This window comes from Pan troglodytes, chromosome 10 (assembly GCF_028858775.2).
Source record: "Pan troglodytes isolate AG18354 chromosome 10, NHGRI_mPanTro3-v2.0_pri, whole genome shotgun sequence".
Lineage (NCBI taxonomy): Eukaryota > Metazoa > Chordata > Mammalia > Primates > Hominidae > Pan > Pan troglodytes.
Genome location: NC_072408.2, coordinates 69,995,216 through 70,020,059, shown reverse-complemented (window position 1 = coordinate 70,020,059; position 24,844 = coordinate 69,995,216). Strand labels below are relative to the sequence as shown.

The following is a 24,844-nucleotide window of genomic DNA, read 5'->3' as shown; positions in this document are numbered from 1 at the left end:
ATACAAAGTAGAAATCACAAACTGGTTTACAGAGTGGATAACTATGGTGAAAGTTCTGAGATAAGAATGCCTTAATCCTAAACTGGGTTTTGCTAATGATTTCTTATGAGGCTGAGTAAATAACTCACATTGTGTATCCTTATTTTCCCCATCAGTGAAAATTAATCTAAGTAAATAACTTAGATTGTGTAGCCTTATTTTTCCCATCAGAGAAGTATTATAAAATTCAGTTCGAGCCCACAAGGAGACCTAAAGCTGAGTGGGTGAAGGCTGCTAAGTTATATCTCATGGGTGCTCTCCTCATCTAACAACAACTGTTCCCGCAGAAAGAGAGTAAATGGCTCTTAAGAAATCAGCCAAGTCTATTTTAAAGGGAAAGTCAGTCTCAACATATATTATAATGCAGCAAAAAAGAAACTCAGAGATAGATTCTAGTTAACATATTCTGTTAGTAGTTATATGACATAGTAAGTTAGACTGAGGGTAAGAAAAAGACACAGGTATGTAAAAGTGATCTAAAAATCATTTTGAAAAAGGATTAACTTTTTTGTTGTTGTAAAAAGAAATACCTTTGAACCTTAATGGTGTGTCCATGGATATATATGTATGCTAATATTATACCGAGAGAAAGGTTGAGTGAAAATATAAAATTGTCAAATACTGGGAACAAATTACACAAAGCTATTGCCAATACCCTTAATTTTATAAGGAGTAAAGTATAGTCATTTCAAATTAATACTGTAAGCTCTTTCATTAGAATATTAGTTCCTTGGTGCAGATCTTAATCTGTTATATTCCCAGTACTTAGCATAGCTGTAAAATAGAGAAGAGTATCAATAAATATTTGAGAAATGAAAAAATAAATGGAAAAGACCTGTATGGAGTACCTTCCTTATCCCACTCTTCAGGCTAAATATCACAAATTAAATCTTCCCTTGACTTCGAAAGTTGAAGAGGCTTCTTAGGAATATGAGATATCAAAATTATTTTTGCCAAATTGTAAGTGACTCTTGGGCCCTTTGACATTGGGAAGAGAATGCTGTTGATTTGCCTGATGTGTTGTGGCATTTAGTGATGGTTCTTCCCAAGCCTTAAGGATAAAAAAAATTGGGTGAGCTAAGAGGATGGGGGACATAAGGATAACTATCCATTCTATGAAAAACTAGCCCAAATGCCCATCAAGCAACAAGTGGATAAAGAAAACGTGGTATATACGTACCATGGAATACCACCACTTAAGAACTAATGAGTGCTCTTCCATTTGACAACATGGTTATCCATGTAACCAAACACCACATGCTCCCCCAAAACGACTGAAATTAAATAAATAAATAAATTTATAAGAACCTGACAATAAAATAATCTTTTAGGCATAAAGTCAATTTTACTGACATTTATGCATTGGACACATTGTATAAAATAAAAAGAATAAAAAATACAGATATGCTCAATAAGCACAATATTTTTTAAAAAACGATTGTTAAGAACCAGAAACTAACTTGACCGTTCGGTTTGCACAGGATTGTTATACAATCAGGACTTGCTCTAAACTTGTCTTGTTCCTTCCAAAGAAAATCTGATGGAGGTTGATGCTTTGCTTCAGATGCTGCTGCCCACACCTGTAATAAAATTGTTAATGACAAATGCCACTGGAGTTGAACACAATTTTGTAAATGTCATAGGGTTACTCCAACATAATCTTTCTGAACAGATGAGGTTTTAAAATATAATGACTATATCATATACAATGTCAAGCTATGCAACACCAAACAGCTACTCTACAGGGATTAAAGGAAAAAACGAGAAAGAGAGGACCCCTCCTGCATGAGCTAATTACCTGTTCTCTAAGCAAATAATCTCTTTGCTTGTCTTTTCAGGTTTATATTTACTTGGTTTCAGGAAATTAAGAATTTCATTTTAATAGTTAAATTATAAAAACAAAAGATATTGTACACAAAATTGAAGACAGCCGTGGAAATTTAACTGTGGGTATTAATTAACATCCAGAAGATGGACAAAGTGCGGTAATTAACCAACAACAACAAAATCACATCTTAAGTACAGATCCAGATAGAGTGATAACGAGACAGTGCTGAGCCACAGACTGTCAGTGTCAACAAGTTTGTCCTGTACAATTCTAATGTACAGTATTTATACTCTTATACTCACTGTTACTGTGGAATTTGCCTGCATTACGATGTTTGGAAGGAATTGGTACAAAGAAATGGTTTGTCCATTCACATTTTGCTGGAGAATATGATCTCCAATTGCCATTTCTTTGTCAAGGGAAGAGTTAATGAGCTTCACAAACAAACCCTTGACATTCACTTCAGCTATTTCAACATCTCCAAGAGAACTAGAAAATAAAACACAAAGATTGTAAGCTGCCTTCGGATAGGAGTGTATTTGACTCACTTTAAGAAGTGAATAATAAACTGCTTGAAAGTTGTTCTTAAACTGTATATTCTATTGGGCAAGTTCTATATAGAAATAGTATATTTTGTAACCTCAGACAAATGGCTTGAGTTTTTAGTTCTATTTCTTTATCTGTGCAATAAAATAATCTATTTCACTTAAAATAAAGAAAACTTAAAAAGTATTTTAGGTGTCAAGGTATAAAAGCCACAGGAAGTTGTGAATTATAATAGTTTAAATTTCCTACTGTTCAAGATAAAATCATTGAGACATGAAACTCTCAAAAGTAGATCAAGAGACAAATCATTTACTTTATTTCTGATAAAGTGACTGAAGATAAATAGCAACTATGTGATTAAAAGATTTTTGAAAGGTAAAAACTTTAAATAAACATAGGATGGTGTTTTTCACCTTTTAACTTGCATTGAGAGCTTTCTATGTACGATCCAGGGACCAGGCTAATCATTTACATATCATTATGTATCAGCATTTTTCAGATTGTGAGTCACAACTTATTAGTGGGTCAAAAATCACTTTGGTAAGTGAGGACCCCCATCTTGGAAATAAGATAAATCTGTACCAATAATAATAACAATACCACTTATATGCCAGGCACTTAAAAACACTATATATATATATATACACACACACACATACACACGCACACATATATATACACACATATATATACATATATATGTATATCTATGTCTATGTTTCTATTTATTTGTCTACCTATCTCTGTATATAGTTCTCCACAATTTCTTATCCACAGTTCCAAAATCCAAAAAGCTCTGAAAAAGCAAAAAAATTTTTTTAAAACATATTTGAAGCAAAGCCTGGTCCAAAACTGAGGTGAGGCTATTTATAGTCTTTGTTCATGGTTTATGTGAATATTTATATATTTTTCTGTGAAAAGATTAATGTTTGATTTTTGATACTTCTGTAATCCCTGACAGTGTGTTATATGATATGTGTTCTAAAATTTCCTTTCCTAAAATTGTCAAAATTCTGAATTTGGAAATATGTAAGTCCCCAAGTATTTTGGTGAAGGCATTGTGGACTAATAGTAACTCATATAATTCTCACAATAACATACATATTTCTCATTAAAATACTTCTACATGTTTCTTGTTGAAGGTCACATTAAAAAATGTGAGGAACACTGTATTATCTCATTTAATTCTTAAAACAACTCAGACAGGTAGTATTTGAGCCCCATTTTATAAATAGAAAAACTGAGGTTTAGAGAGATTAATTCCCATGTCCAAGGTCACTCAATAAATGTTAACCCTTGTCCTTCTGCCTCATTCAACAAGTAAAATCTCAAATAGGTTTGACCTAACCATTCAGGTTGTTTAAATTCTGTACACACCATGGTGGTTGAACTCTGCTAGAAAACGCACACACAAAGATCGCTGCTACCAAAAACTTAGTGGTCTCACACCACCTGGGCCCTTGCTGATTGACAGCAAGTTGTCATCTTCATGAGCCAAGTCAGCAACTTCTGCCATCCTTCAACAATATCTCTATTCTCACTCTCGACAAATTATCTCACTAAGAAAACATGGCCATCAGAGAGACTAGTGTATTTCCCTGCTTCACGCTTAGAAACAGGCTCTCCTACAGCCGAGCCCACCTTTTCTCCATAGCCCACCCCATTTCCATGGAAGAGGCCCCTTCTTCCATCTGCATTGAAGCCCTCTGGTCACCAACTCCTCCTGATGCTTCAGCAACTCAGTCCCCTCATTGTCCTTCCTTTCTCCTTTAACACCAACTTCTCCCTCTGGACTACCTATTTCCCCCAAATAGGTACATATCCTTGAGGGGCTACCACCTTAAAAAAGAAAAAAGAGAACAGTCCTTCTCCAGCTTACAATTCCTACTGCCATCACAACCTAGCTTTTGGAAAAGGCCAAGTCACTAATTAATCACCTCTTATTTACTTCACAACCACCTGCCTCTGCTGGAGACCCAGATGACCAATGCCCTTCACAATCGGTAAATTGAGTGGCAACTGTTAGTCTATATCTTCATGTCTCCTCAGTATTGGCCTCTTTTTGGAAACTCTTCCCTTTGTTTCTTGAAGTCAACTGTTTTGCCTCTATCAGTTTTGTTACTTTTCAGCCCCCTTTTCTTATTTCACCCAGCCCCTTCACGCATCTCCCAGATGTTGATCCCTGGGATTCTGTTCTTAGCCCTCTTTTATTTCCCTGATTTATCCTTATAGGTGATGTTATCCATGACAGTGTTTACTAACCATTAATACACTCATGACTGCTAAAACTAAATCTCTTGCCTAGACCTTCCTACTGAGCTTCAGATCCACAGAAACAACTGACCACAAGATCTCAAAAGGTACCCCTGAACTCATCACTTTGGCCTGTTGTAAATTTACTCTCCCAACTAGGAAACTATTCCAGTGAATTGCACCATTTACTCTGTTGGCCAAGCCTGAAACTTCCAATACTGTCCCAGTTTCTTATCCTTCATTCCTTATTCGTGACCAGGTTCTGCTGATTCTTCCTCTTTAGTGGCATCTATTTACATCTTTTCTCCATCCCTGACTGCTGCCTTTATCACGCTCTCATCATTTCTGTGAGACATTGAATCAACATCCTAACTATTATCTTCAGTCTTACCCCTTTCTAAACATTCTCCACTTTGCTTCCAGAGCAATCTTTGTACAATCCAAACCTATTTCTGCTTCCCTTGTGGAAATCCTTCAATATCTTACCATTTCCTTCTATAGAAAACACAAAAATCACAGCACTCAAACAAAGCCCTACCTTATCTGTCAACTTCTTTAACCCCTTTTTCCTTACTTCCTACCTTATGCTGAAACTGCAACCATAAAGAATTCCTTGCAAGAGCATAATTCATGCTGCTGCAGGCTTCACTCACCATGCACACACATACTATTTCCTCTTCTTGTTTCCCATGTCCTTATAAACACTTCAAATTTTCAGCCTTCTTATTATTTTCCTATCATAGGTACAAAATGGAATCTCATTGTATTTAAATTTGTTTTTCCCTGATTATAGTGCAGTTGCACAAGCTGCTTATTGGCTACTCAGTTTTCCTCTTTGATGAACTGCATGTTCATATCATTTCATTCACTTTTCTGAATTTACATTTTTATAATTGATTTATGGTATTCGTAGCATAGTATTTAATTATATGCACATGTTTTCTGCAAGAAGAGACTTTAAAAATACTTCATCTATAATGTTTCTTATGGTATAGTTTACATTTCTAAAATTTTTACTGTGATAAAATTTATCCATCTTTTTCTTTATAGTTTCTGCTTTTGGTGTCCTATATAAGAAATCTTTCCCTGCTCTTATGAAACGTTTAAAACGTTTCAATAATTTGCTTTGAACAGCTTTGTTTGTATGTATATATGTGTGTGAGAGTGTATTTCATATAAGGAGCTAATTTTCCTACTTAGATTGTCCATCATCTCCCTGCTGATTTGTAATGTCACCTTAGTCAAACAGCCAGTTTCTGAATATTGTAAGGCGTCCTAGCTGTTCCGTTGATCTAGCTGTTCATCGTGTGTCTATGCCAAATGGTTTTAATTTATATTGTTTTAGATGAAGTCTTGATTTTGGTTGGACAAGTCCCCTATCATTTTCTTTTCCAATATTGTGTTAACTCTTTTTAGACTTTAACCCTTTGTGGTAAGCAAAATAGCTGTCCAAAGATGTCTATCTCTAATCTCTGGATCCTGTGAATATGTTATGTTAGATGGCAAAAAGGACTTTGCAGATATAACTAAAGTTATGAATGTTAAGACAGGGAGAGTAGCCTAGGTTATTCAGGTGGAATTAATCTAATCAAATGAACCTTAAAATTAGAGAATTTACTCCAAATGGAAGCAGAAGAGAGCTGCAGCAGGAGGGAAGTCAGAGAGAATCCAAGCACGAGAAGGATTCGATGCACTGTTGCTGGTTCTGAGATGTAGCGGCCCATCTGCAAGGACTGGGGAGTGGCCTTTTGAAGCTAAGGGTGACTGCATGCTGACAGTAAGGAAGTACTATCACAGCAAGGAATTGAATTTGGCCAACAACCTCAAAGAGCTTGGAAGCAGATTTATTTCAGTGTCCAGATAAGAGCCTATTTAACATCTTAACTTTGACCTTGTAAAACTCTTAAGAAATCAGCTGAGACAACCCAGATTTATGGCCTAGAGAACTATGTGTTAATAAGTGGGTGCTATTCATGTTATTTTAAGTCACTAAGTTGGTGGTAATTTGTTATGGCAGCAATAGGACACTAATATATATTTCTTGTGATTTTTAGAGTCAGTTTGTCAGAAATGTTGCCCTGTTGGCCTGCAGTTTCAGTCCCAATGTTTTCATTGGATATTTAGTCTAGTGTCTCATTATTCTATTTTTCTGTTGATGTACCAACTGCCAGCCAATATTTTTGTTGTTTCTTTGAAGGTAAATGTCCTTTTTCTCTGGCTGACTTTAAGACTTTTTTTTGTCTTCTGTTTTAAAAAGTGTTTTTGTTTTTGTTTTTGTTTTCAACAATGTACCTGGTTTGTTTGCTGGCTTGTTTTCTTTTAGCCTGCTAGATGTTGGTAGTACTTTTTGAATATTTGGCTTGATGTCTTTCATTAGTCTGGGAAAATCTTCTTCTGTGTTTCCATCAATACCATTCTACCTCAATCTTTCTTCTCCTTCAGTGACTTTAATTAGAAGTAGATTAAAACAAAATCTTGCCTTATTTTTCTCTTATACTTATTTATAACCTTGCTATCTGTGATTCAGTCTAGATATTTACTTCTGAGAATATTCCAGTTCAGTGATTCTCTCTTCTGCTATATCAAATGTAATGTTAAACCCACCTACTGAAATATTAATTTCCGTTATTGGATTTTTTTTACTTCTAGAACTTGTTTATGATTCTTTTAGTTCCCAGGTTTATGTTAAAATTTTTATCTTGTCATTTAATTACTTGAATATTTTAGTCATTGTTAGTTTGAAATCCTGGTCAGAAGACTACAATGTCTGGACCTTCTCCACCTGTTCCTGGTGTCCACTTTTAATTTTGGTGTTTGGTCAACTCTTATCTTTTGTATACGTTGTTTTTTTTTGTTTGTTTGTTTTTGTTTAGTGCCTAGTATTACAGAGAAAAAACTGCAGAGATAATTTAAGGTTCTGTATATTTTTTCACTCAAGATTTACTTTTGCTTCTGGTAGGCATCTAAGTTGGGAACAAATCACTTTAAATTAAATGTGAAATAATTGGACACTGTACTGGTCTGTTTTGCATATAGACTTACTCTTCCATCTTTCCTTGAAGTTCCAACTGAAAGCCTCAAGTGACCCTCCATTTTTTTTATAGGCCCTAAATGCCAACTTTTATTCACCCAGTCATACGAATCTTGAGAAAAACTTCTAACTTCTCAGTCTCTTAGTTGTGGCTTTCAAAATTGGCAGCTGTTTTGAGGAGAAAAGTGGCTTTAAGTGTCAGGCTATCACTCTGGATTTTGTCTCTCAGAAGAGGAATTATGAAATTAATGGGTGTAACCTTCTATGAAATCTCGTCATATACATTATCAAATTCCCTTCAAAATAGTGGTCTCACCTACATTGTATGAGAATGCCTTTTTTACAGAGGTTCACTTTTGAACAATTTATGTCATAATTTCTTTTCTTCTTCTTTTTCTTTTGCATTATCATTATGGTTCTTACCAAATTTTGGATGTAACGTTTTACTCTTTGACATCCCTAGAACTCCTTTGTGTCATCCTCATCTTACTGTTACTAAATTCTCTGCAGGATGTTTTTATTTTTTGACAGAACATCCTTTTGTTTTTCAGACTTGCTTTTTCTGCCTGGGAAGATGAGCACTAATTTGACTTTTGTTTTTAAACAGATAAGACCCTGGAATAGCTCAGCTATTCCTTCGTTATTATACATATAGCTGGATATTTACAGTTGATTTTCAAAAATCCTTCATTATACAAGCAAAGTGCTTATTTATTAACCTTAAATTTTTATTGTATGCATATACATAGAATAAATGTTCTTGTCTGAAGGAAAAAACAACATTGTCCATATCAGAGCACTTTATTTGCCTTCTTTTTGATATAAGATCAATGCATGGAAATTCACAGAGGCAGGCTGTTAATCTGCTGTCACACAGCCTTTAGTAGTTATCTTTTTCTCTTCCCTGCCAGCCTTCCCATTTATCTTTAATAGGAAAGTGACCTGAGACCTCTACTTATAATTTGTGGTTGACTGAGAGTGGAGAGTGATGTTGCAATCACCATCAGTAGCCTTTGCACAGTCTCTATTTGTAAAGAGATTGAGGAGAAACATGGCTATGTCACTTTTTAAACAAAATTACTTTCCATTATTTAAGCACTAATTTATCTATTTGTTGGGCTCTCCTTGATAGCTCCATGCTATTTATTTGCTTTTAGGTTTCTGATATTCTGCGGTTTGCTAAAATTATCTTTGAAGTTCCAGTTCTTCCAACCTGTATATACCTAACATTTCCTATATAGGTGTTTGTAGTTGGGGGCATATGGGCTGATGAAGGGGTACAGCATTTAAGAGTCCTTAAATTTTTAAAGGACAAAGTTAGAAAGACTCAGGGAACTTAATTCAGTTCATTGGTACTACAAGAGCCCTCACACCTAAAAGTTTTGATGGTAGATCCTTAATGTAATGGAGATGTAAATTTGTACATCACTACGACAAGGTTCTAAATCATCCAAGGGAAGAATAAATGGGGTTTAGTCTGAATAAGAATCCTTTGGGAAGATGAGGATATTTGCAGCCTCAAAATTGTTTTAAACCAGAACCATTCGTGTGTTTATCATGATCTCAGTGAGGCCCATCTGAATCCAGAGCTTACTATCATTTTGACTCTAGACTTGTAGGATGCAGAATTTCTAAGAGGTTGAGATGGAGGATGAATGAGAAGTTAGCCTTCTTAATATAGTTTGATCACACCTGAGACATCTAGAACTAAACTTGAAGCCAAGGTAAGGTCCTGGATATAGTGTAACTAGTGAAAATCCTAATAATGTCTCTACTTTGTTTCTTGTTTGCCTACAACTCCTTTTTTTTTCCTTCTGCTGTCAGATATTAAACAAATCCCTAGAGATAGTGGGTGGTAGTAGGAAAGAAACAACAGCTTTGATTGAAAACAACCAAATTGAGAATCAGCTTCTGTTTCCAGCCTAGATGAAGTTATAAGAAGTGACTTTAGCCTTCCATCTGAAACAACTAAAAATCTGGAAAAATATATGAAACAATATTTTTGAAGATATTTGATACTGGTCAACAAAGAATAGTGATACTTGAGAGACAGAAGAGAAATGTAGTGAGACTTAAAATTTCCCCAGATTATTTCTCGAGAAAATTTCCAGGCTGCATCATGGAGGATGCATCCTCTCTGACTTGAGGAGATGGAGCTGAGAGTCTGGGGAGACCAAGGTGGCTGGAGGTCACAAGCAGAGTATCAGACATGGGAAGCTGCAAAAAGAGCGCTGGCGATTTTCAGATGGTCCCCTTTGAGTATTTAGCAGAAGACTGATCAGCACATGTATTTGAGTAAATGCCCCAAGACTGTAGAAAAAGACTATTTTGAAAAGATTAGAAGGAACAGTACTTGAAGCTCTCACAGGGTAAGGAAGTTCCCACAAGCCAGACTGAAAAAGCTCATAATTAATGGGGCCTTGTGTACAGTACTAAGGAGACTTTTGCCTCACTAGTGGAGAATAATTAATAACAAAGTGAAGACATTGCTTTGTTTCCACCTAACAAACTGTAAAAGCTAGTCCTTAAAGCCTCAAACTATTTCCAAGTAACTTAAGTGGGTCCCAGAACAAAACTCAAGAAATGAAAATTCATAGAAATACAAAAATATTCTAGTCCCCAAACAAGGCAAAATCCACAATTTCTGACATACAATAAAAAATTACCAGGCATGCAAATAAATTGAAAAATACAACCCATAACAAGGAGAAAAATCAATAAAAAATGATGCAGAACTGACACAGATGTTAGAAACAGTAGAAAAGGAAAAATCCTTATAACTGTATTTGTATGTTCAAAATGTAGAGACATGACTGAGATTTAAAAATACACTGGATGGGATTAACATAATAGTAGTCATTGCAGGTGAAAAGATCAGTGAACATGAAGACATAACAATATACACCATCCAAAAAGAAACAATCAGAGGAAAAAGTACATAAAAAGATAAAAAATAACAGAGCATTAGTAAACTATGGTACAACTTCAAGTGGCCTAATATATGTGAAATTGGAGTCCCTTAAAAGGAGAGAGGAAGCAGGGACAAAAAATATTTGAAGAAATAATGGTAAAAATTTTTCCAAATTTTTAAAATTCAAAATCTATAAATATGCTAATCAAAAAGCGTAACAACCCCAAGCATAGGAAATTTGAAGAAATTTACACCAGGCACATCATAATCAAATCTCCCAAAAACAATGATAATGAGAACATCTTAAAAGCGGAATATTTGTGCAGACGAGCAAATACAAAAATGAAAGAAAATTTATTAGAAACAATTTAGACAAAAGGTAGTAGAGCAAGATCTTGAAAATATTGAAGAAATGAGAAAAACTGGGACAAAGAGAAAACAAATAACAAGATGGTAGACTAAACCTAATCATATTAATGATAGCCTTAAATGTAAATAGTTTAAATGCCCCAATGAAAAGACAGAGATTTTTCAGATTGGCTAAAAGAGCAAGTCTCAACTATATGCTACCTACAAAACATGCACTCTAAATATAAAGACACAAATAGTTAAAAAGTTAAAGTATGGAAAAATATATACCATGCTAACACAAGTAAAAAGAAAGCTCCTGTGGCTATATTAATATCAGACAAAATATATTTCAGAACAAAGAATATTGCCAGGATAAAGAAAGTCATTTCATAATGATACAAGGATCAATTCATCAGAAGGTTGTAACATTCCTAAATGTTTCTGTTTCTACATCTAATAACAAAGCTTTAGAATACATGAAACAAAAGTGATTGAATTGCAAGGGAGAAATCAACAAATCCACAACTTTGGTAGATATTAATAGCCCTCTCTCAATAATTTATACAACAAGTAGACAAAAAAATCAGCAAAAAGACAGTAGACAACACTATCAACCAACGTGACATGGTTGACATGAAACACTCCACTAAACAACAGCAGAATACATATTCTTTTCAAGTGCACTTGGAACATTTACCAGAATAATTAATATCCTGGCTATAAAAGAAGTCTCAGTCAATATAAAAGGATTCAAGTCATACAAAGTATGTTCTTTGACCACAATGGAATTTAATTAGAAATCAATAACAAGAAGATATCTGGAAAATCACTGGAACTGAAAAATCTGTAAAACACTTTGAAACTAAATAACACACTTTTCAATTACCCAAGGATAAAAAAGAAAATGAAAATTAGAAAGTATTTTTAACTGAATGAAAATAAAAATACAACATATTAAAATTTGTGGGATGCCACTAAGCTGTACTTAGAGGAAAGTTTATAACACCAAATACCTGTAGTATCAAAAGAGAAGAAGGTATCAAATCAATGACCTCAAATTTCACCTTAAAAAATTAGGGGAGAAAAAAAAGCAAATAAAGCCCAAAGTAGACAGAAGAAAGGGAATGTAGCCCAAAATGAAAATCAATTAAATAAAAAACAAAAAATAGGGGAAACCAATATAACGAAACACATGTTCTTTGAGGAGCTCAATAAAACTAAATCTCTAGTGATATGATCAGGAAAAAGAGAAGATACAGATGACCATATGAGAAATGAGAAAGGTGATACCAATAAAGATTCTACAGTTCTTAAAAGGATAAGAGAATATTATAAATGACATGATGCAAAAAAAATTGGACAACTTAGATAAAAATGGACACATTTCTTGAAAGACACAAACTACCCAAGCTTATGCAAGAAGAAATAATTAGAATAGCCTAATATCTATTTAAAAACAATTTATAGTTTTAAAACTTTACCACAAAGAAATTCGAGGCCCAGATGGCTTCACCAATAAGTTCTATAAGACGTTTATGAAAAAAAATTACTTCTACACAATCTCTTCTAGAAAAGGATAAAGGAGAGACTATATCCCATCTCATTCCATAAAGAGTGGAATTACTGTGATACCAAAACAGACAAGGACATTACAGGGAAAGAAAACTACAGACCAATAATCTTTACAAACATTGATGCAAAAGTTTGAAGCAATATTTTAACAAATGGAATTCAAACAGTATAGTAAAACATAAACATTATGACCAAATATTTATGGTAAAAGTGCAGGGATGTTTAACATTCAAAAAGAAAAACCATACGATCATCTCACTAGATGCATAAAAAGTATTTGATACAATCCAACACCATGGAAAAAAGCCAACTTTTTGTTTGTTGATCTATATTTTTTGGTCTCAATTTCATTTATTTTTCTCTGATCTTTATTGTTTCTTTTCTTCTACTAATTTTCAGTTTGCTTTTTTTTTCTTGCTTTCCTAGTTCCTTGAGATGCATTGTTAGATTGTTTACTTGAAGCTTTTCTACTTTTTTGATATAGGTATTTATTGCCATAAATTCCCTTTTAGTACTGCTTTTTTTTTGTATCCCAGAGATTTTGGTATGTTGTGTTTCCATTTCCATTTGTTTCAAGACATTTTTAAATTTTCTTTTCAGTTTCCTCACTGATCCATTGGTTGCTTGGAACTGTGTTTCTTAATTTCCATGTGTTTGTGTATTTTCCTAGGTTCCAAGAATTGATTTCTGGTTTTATTCCAATGTGGTCACAAAAGTACTTGACATAATTTTTACTTTTTTGATATTTGTTTTGTGGCTTAAGAGAGAGTCTATTCAGGAAAATGTTCCACGTGCTGATGAAAAGAATGTATATTCTGCAGCAATTGAGTGAAATGTTCTGCACATGTCAGGCCTAGTTGGTCTAATGTGCAATTTAACTCTGATGTTTCTTTGTGATTTTTGTGTCTGGTTCATCTGTCCATTACTGAGAATAGGATGTTAAAGTGCCCCACTACTGTACTGCAGTCTATATCTCTGTTTAAATCTATTCGTTTGCTTTATATACTTGGGAGCTTTGGTGTTGGGTGTACAGATATTTATAATTATTATATCTTCTTGCTGAATTGACCCCTTTATCATTATATAGTGACCTTCTTTGTCTCTTTTTATAGTCATTGATTTGTAGTCTATTTTATCTGATATAAGTATAGCTACTCCTACTCTTTTTTGGTTTCCAGTTGAATGGAATAGTTTTTCCATCCCTTCACTTTCAGTCTGTATGCCTTTGTAGGTGAAGTGGGTTTCTTCTAGGCAGCATATAGCTGGATTTTGTTTCCTTATCCCTAAGCCACTCTATGCCTTTAAATTGAGTATCGAGTCCATTTACATTAAGTATTATTATTGAAAAGAAGAACTTATTTCTTGTTTTTGGGTTGTTTTATAATTTGTCTCTTCCTTTTGTCCTTTATTACTATATTCTTTTGTGGTTAAGTAATTTTCTTTGGTAGTATATTTTAATTCATTGCTTTTTATTTTTTGTGAATCTATTATAGGTTTTTGCATTGTGGTTACATGAGGGTTACAAAAAACATCTTACAGCTATAACAAGTCATTTTAAAGAGATGAATACTTACCTTGAATCACAAAGGAAAGAATAGAAAAAAAGAAAGAATAGAAACAAAGAAAAAATCTCTAGACTGGAACTCCATCCTTCCATATTTTGACTGTTAGTTTTCTCAATTTACGTATTTTTATACTGCCTATCTCTTAGCAGACTGCTATAGCTATTACTGTTTTTGATAGATTTGTCTTTTGGGATTCACGCTAGAGTAATGAGTGGATTGTATACCACAATTACAGTTCTGGGTTTTTCCATGTACTTAATTTTATCAGAGGTTTTATACTTTCAGGTGTTTTCTTTTTGAACATTAGTGTTTTTTTCTTTCAGATTGAAGAACTCTCTTTAGCATTTCTTATAAGATAGGTCTCGTGGTGGTGAATTCTCTTAGCTTTTGTTTGGGAAAGATTTTATCTCTTCATATTTGAAAGATAGCTTGGCTGGATACACTATTCTTGGATAGCAGGGTTTTAACACATTAAAAACATTGTCTCATTACCTCCTGACCTACATGGTTTTCACTGAGAAGTCTGTTGCTAGACAAATTCTTTTCTCTCACATTTTTTAGCTTCTTCTCTTTGTCCTTGACCTCTGGGGAGCTTAATTATTATACGAGTGTTTCTCACTTCTCTGTGGCCTCAGGAATTGTCTCATCCTCATATTTGAGTTCTGAGATACTGCTGATGATAATGATAATCTTGGCACTGTATATTTGTTTTTGTTTTCTGGGGTGGCTGGATAGGGATTGAAGACAGCTTGCTTCTACACCACCATTTTTAATAGGATTGCATTTTAATAGAAGCTTTGAACATTTTATTTTGTTCCAAACTGCTCATCATTTTAACATAGTAGGTACTGAATGAAGGATCTGATGAGGTGTTTTTAGACAGTAGAGCAAATGCTTAGGTATTCTCCACTGTTAAATTGTAATAGGGCATGGGTGATTGATTTTAGGAAACATGGCATAAAGGGAGAGAAAATTTCCTTCATATCTGACCCTCAACTCTGATTTCTTTTAGCCATCTAACAACTTCTATCAACGTGTCTTATTACTAGCATTTCAAATTCAGTATGTTGTTCATGTAATAAGTAAGGCATGGTTATATTAATATAAATGAATAGATCATAACTCTTTTATTTTAGTCTTAATATCAACTTTCTTCCTGATCAATTTCTTTTTGCATAGATACTAACAGTCATAAAAATGGATCAATGAAGTAAAAATTTATCTTTCTCCTTCTGTCTTGAACTCAAGAGCTACTAGAAGAAAATATATATATTAGATCCATCTAAATAATTCAACAACGATAAAAAAGTGCCTTGAATAATTGAATTGACCCTATTAGTAAAGATTATGTAGCATTGTTTACTCTGGCATCTTTGAAGAAGTCACATTTCTTGTTTGGTTCTTTAGACCATTATATCAATTTATTTTAATTGCTCAGAAGATGAAACAGTTATATTTCAATGAACTGATTAGTGTTTTAGATAAAATAATGCATATAACTACAGATTAGAACTTTGTTTTCTGCTGATTTATTGGTCCTACCCCGACAGAAGATACTAAATAGTTCAAATAAAATATGTACCTGGAGGTAAACTGGCCAACTTCTTCGAGAATCATAGAAAAGTATTTTAAAGTTTTCTGAGTGTAGTTTGAGTGTGCTGTAAGTTTCTTTGAATCACCAAACAAAGAAAGGAAATAATCTTCTCCATCCCCAATCATGGGTGATTCATCCTGTTTCTTCGGAACTGAGAAGGGGCTGGCATCTTTCAAGTAAACAGAAGAAAGAAGTAACCAGGAGAGAAGTAAATAAAATGACATTAAAAGGACCTAAAGCCATTACCTTTATTCTCTGCTTCTACAAAATTATATTTTTACATTTTAATATCACTATCAAACTTAATGAGAATAGTTAGAAGCTTTAAACAAAAGCCTATAAAATAATCAGTAAGTGGATATTTATAGTGACATCTTCAGTTCCTAAAGAGTATTTCAGTTATCTTAAACAATAAATTATATCATTAGAATAATGACTATTTAACTGATTATTTAGTGGTACTAGAAGCATCACCAATTTTGAAATAGGGAAAACATTTTAGTCTGTCAAATTTAGATATGTTACATATAAATATAGCCTTATTCTACTTCATGTATGCTAAAATTCCCAAATGGCTACCCATAAGTTAAAGCCTCATATGAATCCTTTCCTGCAATGGTTAGTACTCTTGCCAGGTAAAGACTTAAACTTCCTCTATTTAATTAAAATACTTTATTAGAAAGATAAAGTCATGCTTAATCAGATTCTAGTGTCCTATTAGAAGTTTGCTCTTTTAAATCCTCACTACTTTGATTCAAATACAATATAGGTTTCATAATTTTAAGCATAAAGAGCCATTCTGGACAAATCTAATAATATATCCGCAAAGAGGGAGTTACATTACAAAGACGCATTGTGATGAAGTGGAAAGAACAACGTGTCTTGCATTTAGACAGACTTGTAATTATATTTCAGTTCTGCCATTTACTAAGCCACGTGATGTAAATTTTCCAAGTTTCCGTTTTCCTGAACATAAAATAAAGATACCATCACCACCTTGTGTAAGGAGATAAGAGAGCTGGAGATCATGTAAGTGTCTAGCATAATATTTAATATTTATCTGCTAATAAATGATAGCTATTATTACAGTACAGAGTTTTGGTTAATGTGACTCTCGGTCCAAAATCCTCAAAGGATTAAGACAATCTAGAGTTTAAATCTTACATCTTTAGCAAAACCAAAACAAGGTGAAAGATATAAAGAAATAAAATCATCGTTTTTAAAGAAGATTCCTCAAAGTATTTTGTTGAGAAAAAAAAGCATTTGGAATTAGATTAGCTCATTCTCAGTCAAGTACTTCCTTAATCCTTAAATTCCTTTGGGGAAGGATAATATACAGCATCTTTCTTAACAGCTCATCTTGAGAAATAAAAGCCTTGGTATTCCAAAAGAAAAGAAGACACATTAACTTTGGTCCCAGTTGTTATTTTGTCTAGAACAAAAGCTAACAATGAACCAAGTGCAACAAATCTCAGTGAACCTATACATCTATCTAGAGAAGTGGAATCTACAGTAATGGAAGGAGAAGACTACATCCCAATTCAGCTCCCATACCATAAGGGGAAGCCACTGTATTTCATTTTTTTGCCCCATTACAAGGAGCCAAAGTTTAACCCAAATATAGAACATATGCCATGATGATATAATGATGAATGATAGAAAATCTTTTCTTCCCAGATCTAAAATTTGTATTTTCATTTTCAGTATATGGGTTTTGGTCATCCTAAAGGTCAATGTAAACTTAGGAGGTTTCTTGGGAAATTTTATACTTGTCATACAAAAAATGAAACATAGGGAATCTGACCATAATGGCAGGAGAAAAAAAAACCCTATATAACCCATGTCAAAGATTTTTTAAAAATATCAGAAACAAAATGAAATATATTAGAAACAAAATGAAATATAGATGAGGGGCAGCCAGGCTGTAAATGGGCACAGAATGTTAGAGGATAATGGAGGCATCAGATAGTCACTGGACTATTTGTGCTACCAGTTTTGAAACTTGAAACTTGTTAGTTGATTGGCAATTGAAACACAAACCCCAAATCTCATCTATTTTAAAAGAAGGTGCTTACAGGTACGTTCAGATTCATAACTAATGTTTATTGAGTATTTATTATGTGCTAGGTAATTTTCATAAATATTTAATCTTTAGGATAGCCCTGTGACATTTCTATTTTAATCCCCATTTGCATTTGTGGAAAATGAGATGCAGAGATGTTACGTACTCTACCTGGTGCCTAACATTGTAGAAAAACAGTAGGTCCTGTGTTTCAAAGGATGATAGTGTTTTCAGTAAACCACGGAAACATACCCTCAAAGTTCCCTAAACATGGTGAGAAACAAACACCCTAGAGCATGGGTATTGCTGAGCACATTGTTGATAATAGTCAAAACTTTACTTTTTCTGATCATAGTACTGTTTTCATTTTCCTTTCCTTCAAGTTCTCTTTATTGTTTTACCATTTTCTCTCCATTATTTTATACCTACTTTATGTTACTTCTTTGTCTCATCTACCTGTCTATTCATTACTTAAGCCATACATCTCGTAAAGGCACAAAATACACAATCCTTCTGGTATTTAATCCTTCTGGTAGTGTTCAGAGGAAGGGCAGTTAATGCTATACATTGTAATTTTTAATTCTCTAGCAATTCTAATGTATGTTAGCGGTCAACTCATGAACCTTCATGATAACTCAAGATACCTTAATTATAAGGATGATATATTTGGCACATGCATGTATGTGGCCTGAATTTAATACCCCAGTTCTAGGATCAGTGATGACCATAGTTAAGTTACTTTTCATAAGATGCTAGGAAGTTAGCATTTTGGGGGAGTAATAATAAAACATCATTCTGACTGAGAGTCATATATGCAATCTATTGAAATATAAGCTTTAAAAGTACTCTAAAAATATGGGTTCCATATTTTGCTTACCCAAGATGTTTTCCACTTGGGAACAGCTACCTACAGTAGCTTTAGAAGTCAATTGTCCAGTTGTTGATATAGTTACTCTACTAATCTGAGGACTAGACAGAGAGTAACCAAGAGGCATTCCACTGGAATTTGAAGATGACAGTGGCAGTGTTGTGGCAACTGAACCCAACATCTTTGGGGAAAAATGTACTAAAGAATATACTCCAAGTTTGTCTTCTCTTCTGTGTACAAAAAATATAATAAATTAAATAAATAAATAAGAAAGTAAAAGTGGCTGTGAATAAAAGAAGCATGGGCTATTATTATTACCAAGAATTCTGCTTTTCAAAGGTAATATGCATCCAACACAAGCACAATAACATCTTGTATTTCTAGTTTTAACAATCTAAATAAAACACTTTATTATCAATTTGTTGTATGCTTTAAAAATATTTGAAAATTAACAAATTTCTATTGTAGATAGTTCTGAAAATGTGTAAGTAGAAAAAAGATAATACTAATCATTACAATGCCACCAACAAGACATTTTACCATCTCCTTCCAGGCTTTTAAATGTATTTTTTACTCTAAGTGGAGACTTCATAAGCCATTTATACCTCCACTTTGATCACTTACCATTATTTTCCCTTTCCAATATCATAAAATCATGATTATAATTCTGGTTTAATATATCATTGTTTCCTATATGCTTTTCCTTTAATTCTTGTTGCTGCTTAACTAACTTTTCTATATTAATTAAGATTGTTTAGTGAATGTCTGCCTTCAAATAAACTGTACATGTTTGTGTGTGTGTATGTGTATTGGAGGGAATGACAGAATAGAGGGAGAAGAAAGATCATTTTCGTGTACTATTTTTATAAGTGAATCTTACTATGAACAAAGATTTCCTTTTTTATATCTATAGGAACATTTGTTAACTAGTGCACAATCATTTGAACAAGGTTCATAAGCTTCAGTACAATTATTTTACAAGTTAAACAACACTTCATTGACATGAATCCTGAAAAGACTTAGGACATTTCATTTTATGAATCACACTGAAGCTCTTCCCAGTGACCTCAAAGCAATTTTTGTGGGTGCATGTGTGTATGCATGCGTGTTCAGTGCTTAAATTGTGGGCAAAGTCCTCCAATCCAAACCCTTTACTCTGAAAAATGAGACAAATGGCCAGTTCAGCCATCCCCTTTCTGGGGGTCCACATATCTATCCACTATAAGTCAGGAACTAATTATTTTGCCTCCATGAATTATCTCTGTTTTGATCTATTTCCCAAAGCTCTTATAAAGTTATGTTAGCCAACCTCTCCTTGTTGTTCTTTCAGGTTCTTACAGGAGAATGAGGGCCTGGAGTTTCCTACTCTGCCATCTTGCTGCTGTCACCCTCAATATCTCTGTTTACCAAGAGGTATTCACAATCATTTTGTTCTACAATGTGAAAGTTCCTTTATCAGAAATCTTATACCTGGAGAGTTTTGTATTCAAAACTAGACTGCTCTTTAATGTGCCTCTCAGCAGACACAGACATCTCAGGCAAATTTTTAAAATAATTAAATGGCATTGGCTTTGAAAATGTCACTATTACTAGCCCAGTGCTTAACAAGCATGTGCACTTAACATCCTGCTGACACTCCAAGCATTCATATTTGTCAGAAAAGCTCTAACCTATGAAGATACACTATTGAGTATGACCGTAGAGGTAGTGGGAAGGAGACTTTAGAGGTAAATTGTCAGATTACAGATATTTCATCTGTGTTCAACATGAGACAGGATTGTAAGACAGGACTTCTCCCTGACATTGACTACAACAGCAGAGAAATGTAGAGAAATGCTTTTCTCTTTCAACATTCCTTACATCTGGGCTTCATAACAGACTGGCTATTCTTTTCAGCATGTTCATTTTATAAGATCTCAATTTTTTTCCTCTAGTAAAACAATAGCACTTTAAAATAAATTTAATTCCACAGAAGACTCCCAAGAAGGCTTAACAAAATCTTTGCAATCACAGAAACCTGTCCTGGAGCTATAGGGTGTTCTTATTTTGGTAGGTGAATAAGAAATTTTTTTCTTCTCTTTTCTTTTCTTTTTTTTATGAGACAGGGTATCTCTCTGTCATCCAGGCTGGAGTACAGTGGTACAATCATAGTTTACTGCAACCACCAACTCCTGGGTTCAAGTGATCCTCCCGCCTCAGCCTCCCAAGTAGCTGAGACTACTGGCACATGGCACTATGCCTGCTAATTTTGAAAAAAATTTTGTAGACATGTGGTGTTGCTATGTTGCCCGGGCTGTCTCTAATACTCCTGGCCTCAAGTGATTCTTTTGCCTTGGCCTCCCAAATTGCTGGAATTACAGGCATGAGCCACTATGCCTGGCCGAATAAGAAATTTCTAATGGCTGCACACATCTTTGAAAGAGCTGAGACATTTCAGGAACAAACTCGTGTGATACAGCCCATCACCTGAACCTTCCACTTGCCTACCTATTAGTCTTCTTTTGGAAGATGAGAGAGTTTTCTCAGTGCTTAGTTAACTTTCCCTTAAGCATAAGTAATTTTCTAAGCCCCTTCTTGGTATCTCACTCCCTCCGTAATTGATTAACATTAAACCAGGGGCAGTTACAAAAGCTCAAGTCTAGCATTTCAATGTTACTTTGGGAGACGCTGCATTGATAATATTGACGACAATCATTTCTCAGAGGACCTCTAAGAACAAATATTTAAAAATGGACTTGGACTGAACAATAAACATAGGACTTGTAGGTCCAAAGTAACAGTAGCTTTAAATTATGTATACTCAATAAGTCAATTTTAAAGAAAACATTGGAAAACCAATGGTAATGCTTTAGTTGATGAATGATTTATATTAAATGTAAAAATAGGGATTATAATTTTATATAACATTCTCGTGGACATTTCCAAAACCAATATTCTGGTAATTTTTTTGTCCCCAGTTCTGTAAAATAGTTCTAGAAAGAAACTATTTCTGTAAATTGCCTTAACATATTAAATGGGAACTTTGGAGGCCAGGCGCGGTGGCTCACGCTTGTAATCCCAGCACTTTGGGAGGCCGACGCGGACAGATCACGAGGTCAGGAGATCAAGACCATGGTGAAACCTCGTCTCTACTAAAAATACAAAAAATTAGCCAGGCGTGGTGGCGGGCACCTGTAGTCCTAGCTACTCCGAGAGGCTGAGGCAAGAGAATGGCGTGAAACCGGGAGGCGGAGCTTATAGTGAGCCAAGATAGCGCCACTGCACTCCGTCTGAAAAAACAAAAAAACAAAAAAAGGGAACTTTGGATGGAATCTCAGCTAGGTCTTATACTATGGAGATCTGTCCAGGTGGATTTTTATACTTCTCAAGGACTAGAACCTTATAAAACAGTAGTTGTGGAAGTAGTTGTATGCTACAGTCCATTATTTCTAGAAAATTTGTGAGATATATTCTAGTTCTAACTGGTTCATAAGAGTATTGAAACAAAAGAGGTCAAGCATGCCATCATTCGTCCTCTATAACTCAGCTCTAACTCTGCTTCCATCGCATCTATGCATGCTCACTGTTTTTGTTTCTCATTCTTATCTTCCTGCTCATGGACTTTATTCTGCATTGCCTCCGAAGCTTCCTGAATGTCTTGTGTATCTCTCATCTTGGCTAGAAAAGAAGTCTCTTTTCTTTCCTAGGAAAGCAGATCATGACATCAGATGATGAATATCGCTGAGGTTCAAGGCAGATTTTTCTTTTCAAAGTGACCTCACCTGTTAATCCAACTACCTTCAAGCATCAGCCAGGTTTAATAATTTCTTTACCAAACTAGTACCAGAACCACAATTCTCATGAGGATATGTAAGTACCAACATAGCCAATCCTGATCTTGGCTAAGGATGTCGGACAAACCATGGTGCAGGTGTGTAGCATTCACTGGAAGCAGCTTGAGAGGGCAGTAACTTGGCAGAGACCTTTATGACTACAGTTGTTGCATCTGGCCAACACTGCCTCTTAGAACTGTGAGGTAATGTCTCCATAGTAACCAAGTTTCAGTTTCTGAACAATTCCTATGTTGATGCTGTACCTTCTTTGCAGTTTGAAGACATTAAATAAAGTAATTTGCTCCTAGGAAAGCCATATCTTCCACTAGACTTTGCCACCAAAATTATTGATATCTTGTTTTGTATTCCTAAGAGTCAAGGCCAGTATGTACATACTGGGGAAATTAATCACAACTCTTTTCTTCTTTTTTTTCTTTCTCTCTCTCTCGACAAATACTTTGAGCACACGGAAACAGCTAGGCAGCAAGAATAGAAACCATAAAACTTCAATGCAAAAAGAAGTCTATTGGTAGAAATCATAAAATCAAAGCCAGAACACCTAAATTCTTCTCCTAGTTATGCCAGCAGTATGATTTAGAAGAAATCACTTAATTCAGTTTCTCCTCTGTGTAAAACACTCACACTTAATGTTTCATGATGATAGTATGACAATAAAATTAATAAATATGAAAGTACATGATTATATACAGTAATAAGATATATAAATGATGATTACTGGATGAGTGAGCTTATTAAAAATAGTTAATAAGATTCTACTATTTCTTAAAAACTGGCTAGGTACCATGAATAAACAATACCTGCTTTCAGAAATAATACTAAAATATCTTCTAATTTAGATTTGAAAATGATTTTTAAAGACAATAAAGTAACTGTTTTAAAAAGCCAGAAAGAAAAAGTCAAGACGTATAACACATAATAAGGTAAGTTAAAGGGAAGTAAACGTTTGACTGTATTTCCTCCCTCTCAGAGATGAAGCACAATTCCTTATGAACATTATGGGCCAATTATGTAAATATAGCATCAGAAGGTTTATAAATTTTTACTTACACTTAGTAAAGAATTAAAAATGGACTTGTCATTTCTTGTCACTCTCCCAGTCTCCCTACCTGTACCAGTCTGGATGGCTTTCTAGCTGTTAAAAATTTCTCTACTCGAACTGCATATATTAGCATAAAGTCATTATGACCTCATTGGTTTTATCAGAGAGCCTGCTCGTATTTTCCAACATATTTTGGAGAAATAAAATTCTGTCAGCTGAGAAAAACTTTTGAAGGCTTTGAAGTTGTGAGTGTTTCAATACTCATTCCCCATACTAGACATTTTTCTTATTTCCTTTTCTTAAATTACTGTATATATGCAATGAAAACCAATTTCCTCTTTTGTTGTTGCTTAAACTAATTTAGTGGTTTTCAACAGGGGACAAAGTGAACCATAGAGAGCATTTTGTAAATGTAAGAGGATGTTGATAGTAGTCATTAAAGATTCGGGTCGGGTATTAGTGGCATTTGGTAGACAGAACCCAGAGATGCTAGACTTTCCACAATGTGGCAGATAATCCTACTTAGTAAATAATGTTCCCACATGACACATGCCTTTCTAGGCATTCATGCAGGTGAAAAATAGATTACAATTATCTGGCCAGGCACAGTGGTTCCCACCTGTAATCCCAGCACTTTGGGATGCCAAAGGGAGTGAATCACTTGAGGTCAGGAGTTCAAGACCAGTCTGGCCAACATGATGAAACCCCGTCTCTACTAAAAAAAATACAAAAATCAGCTGGGTGTGGTGGCGGGTGCCTGTAATCCCAGCTACTCTGGAGGCTAAGGCAGGAGAATCGCTTGAACCGGGGATGTGGAGTTGCAGTGAGCTGAGATCGTGCCACTGCATTCCAGCTTGGGTGACAGAACCAGTCTCCGTCATTAAAAAAAAAGAAAAAGATTAAAATTATATGAACCTAAGGCCTAGCTCTATATGTCATATAAATACAAAATATTTTTGCAGTTTTAGTATATACCAAAGTCTTTAGGATGTAACTATTTATTGTTTAAATTCCGGAAAGACTCTATATTGATTTCTTCAGACGTTTCCAAGAGTTATCAGTTTGGAAAAAATTACATCACCAATAGCAGTACAACTTGGTAGTATTCATGTGGTTGATACAACTTATTGGACAGAGAATAACAGTAGCAATAATACCATCAGCAGCAACAAAATCAACCTGAATCTGATGAATCCTCTGCTTTACATGTAATACAGGAAACAGAAGAGCACATTAGCTAATCAACTAAGAAATTTAAAAGACACTTTTTGTAATTTGTGGATATAACATATCCTAATTCAAGCAAACTGTAGAAATTTATAAGACAGTAGAAACTTAAGCACATGGTACTT

General features: G+C 34.3%; 1 protein-coding gene across 23 annotated transcripts in view; it reads right to left on the bottom strand.

Annotated features, from left to right (window-relative positions):
* Positions 1-23,611, bottom strand: part of LMNTD1 (lamin tail domain containing 1) — a 66,767-nt gene extending 43,156 nt beyond the window's left edge. For 8 of the 23 annotated variants that reach the window (XR_010148054.1, XM_063785802.1, XM_063785800.1 and 5 more), the window contains exons 1-6: positions 22,382-22,908; positions 22,184-22,302; positions 18,630-18,850; positions 15,679-15,859; positions 2,170-2,356; positions 1,500-1,619 (exon numbers count right to left, since the gene is read on the bottom strand). Coding sequence is in view for 16 of the 23 variants with exons in the window: in XM_063785802.1 (XP_063641872.1) it covers positions 1,500-1,619; positions 2,170-2,356; positions 15,679-15,859; positions 18,630-18,850; positions 22,184-22,272 (798 nt within the window). In the remaining 7 variants the exon portion in view is untranslated. Of the gene's footprint in view, positions 1-1,499; positions 1,620-2,169; positions 2,357-15,678; positions 15,860-18,629; positions 18,851-22,183; positions 22,303-22,381; positions 22,909-23,500 lie in introns of those variants that run through there. The other 15 variants (XR_008538496.2, XM_054664434.2, XM_054664432.2 and 12 more) reach the window with 10 other exon arrangements.
* Between the last annotated feature and the right edge of the window lie 1,233 nt (positions 23,612-24,844).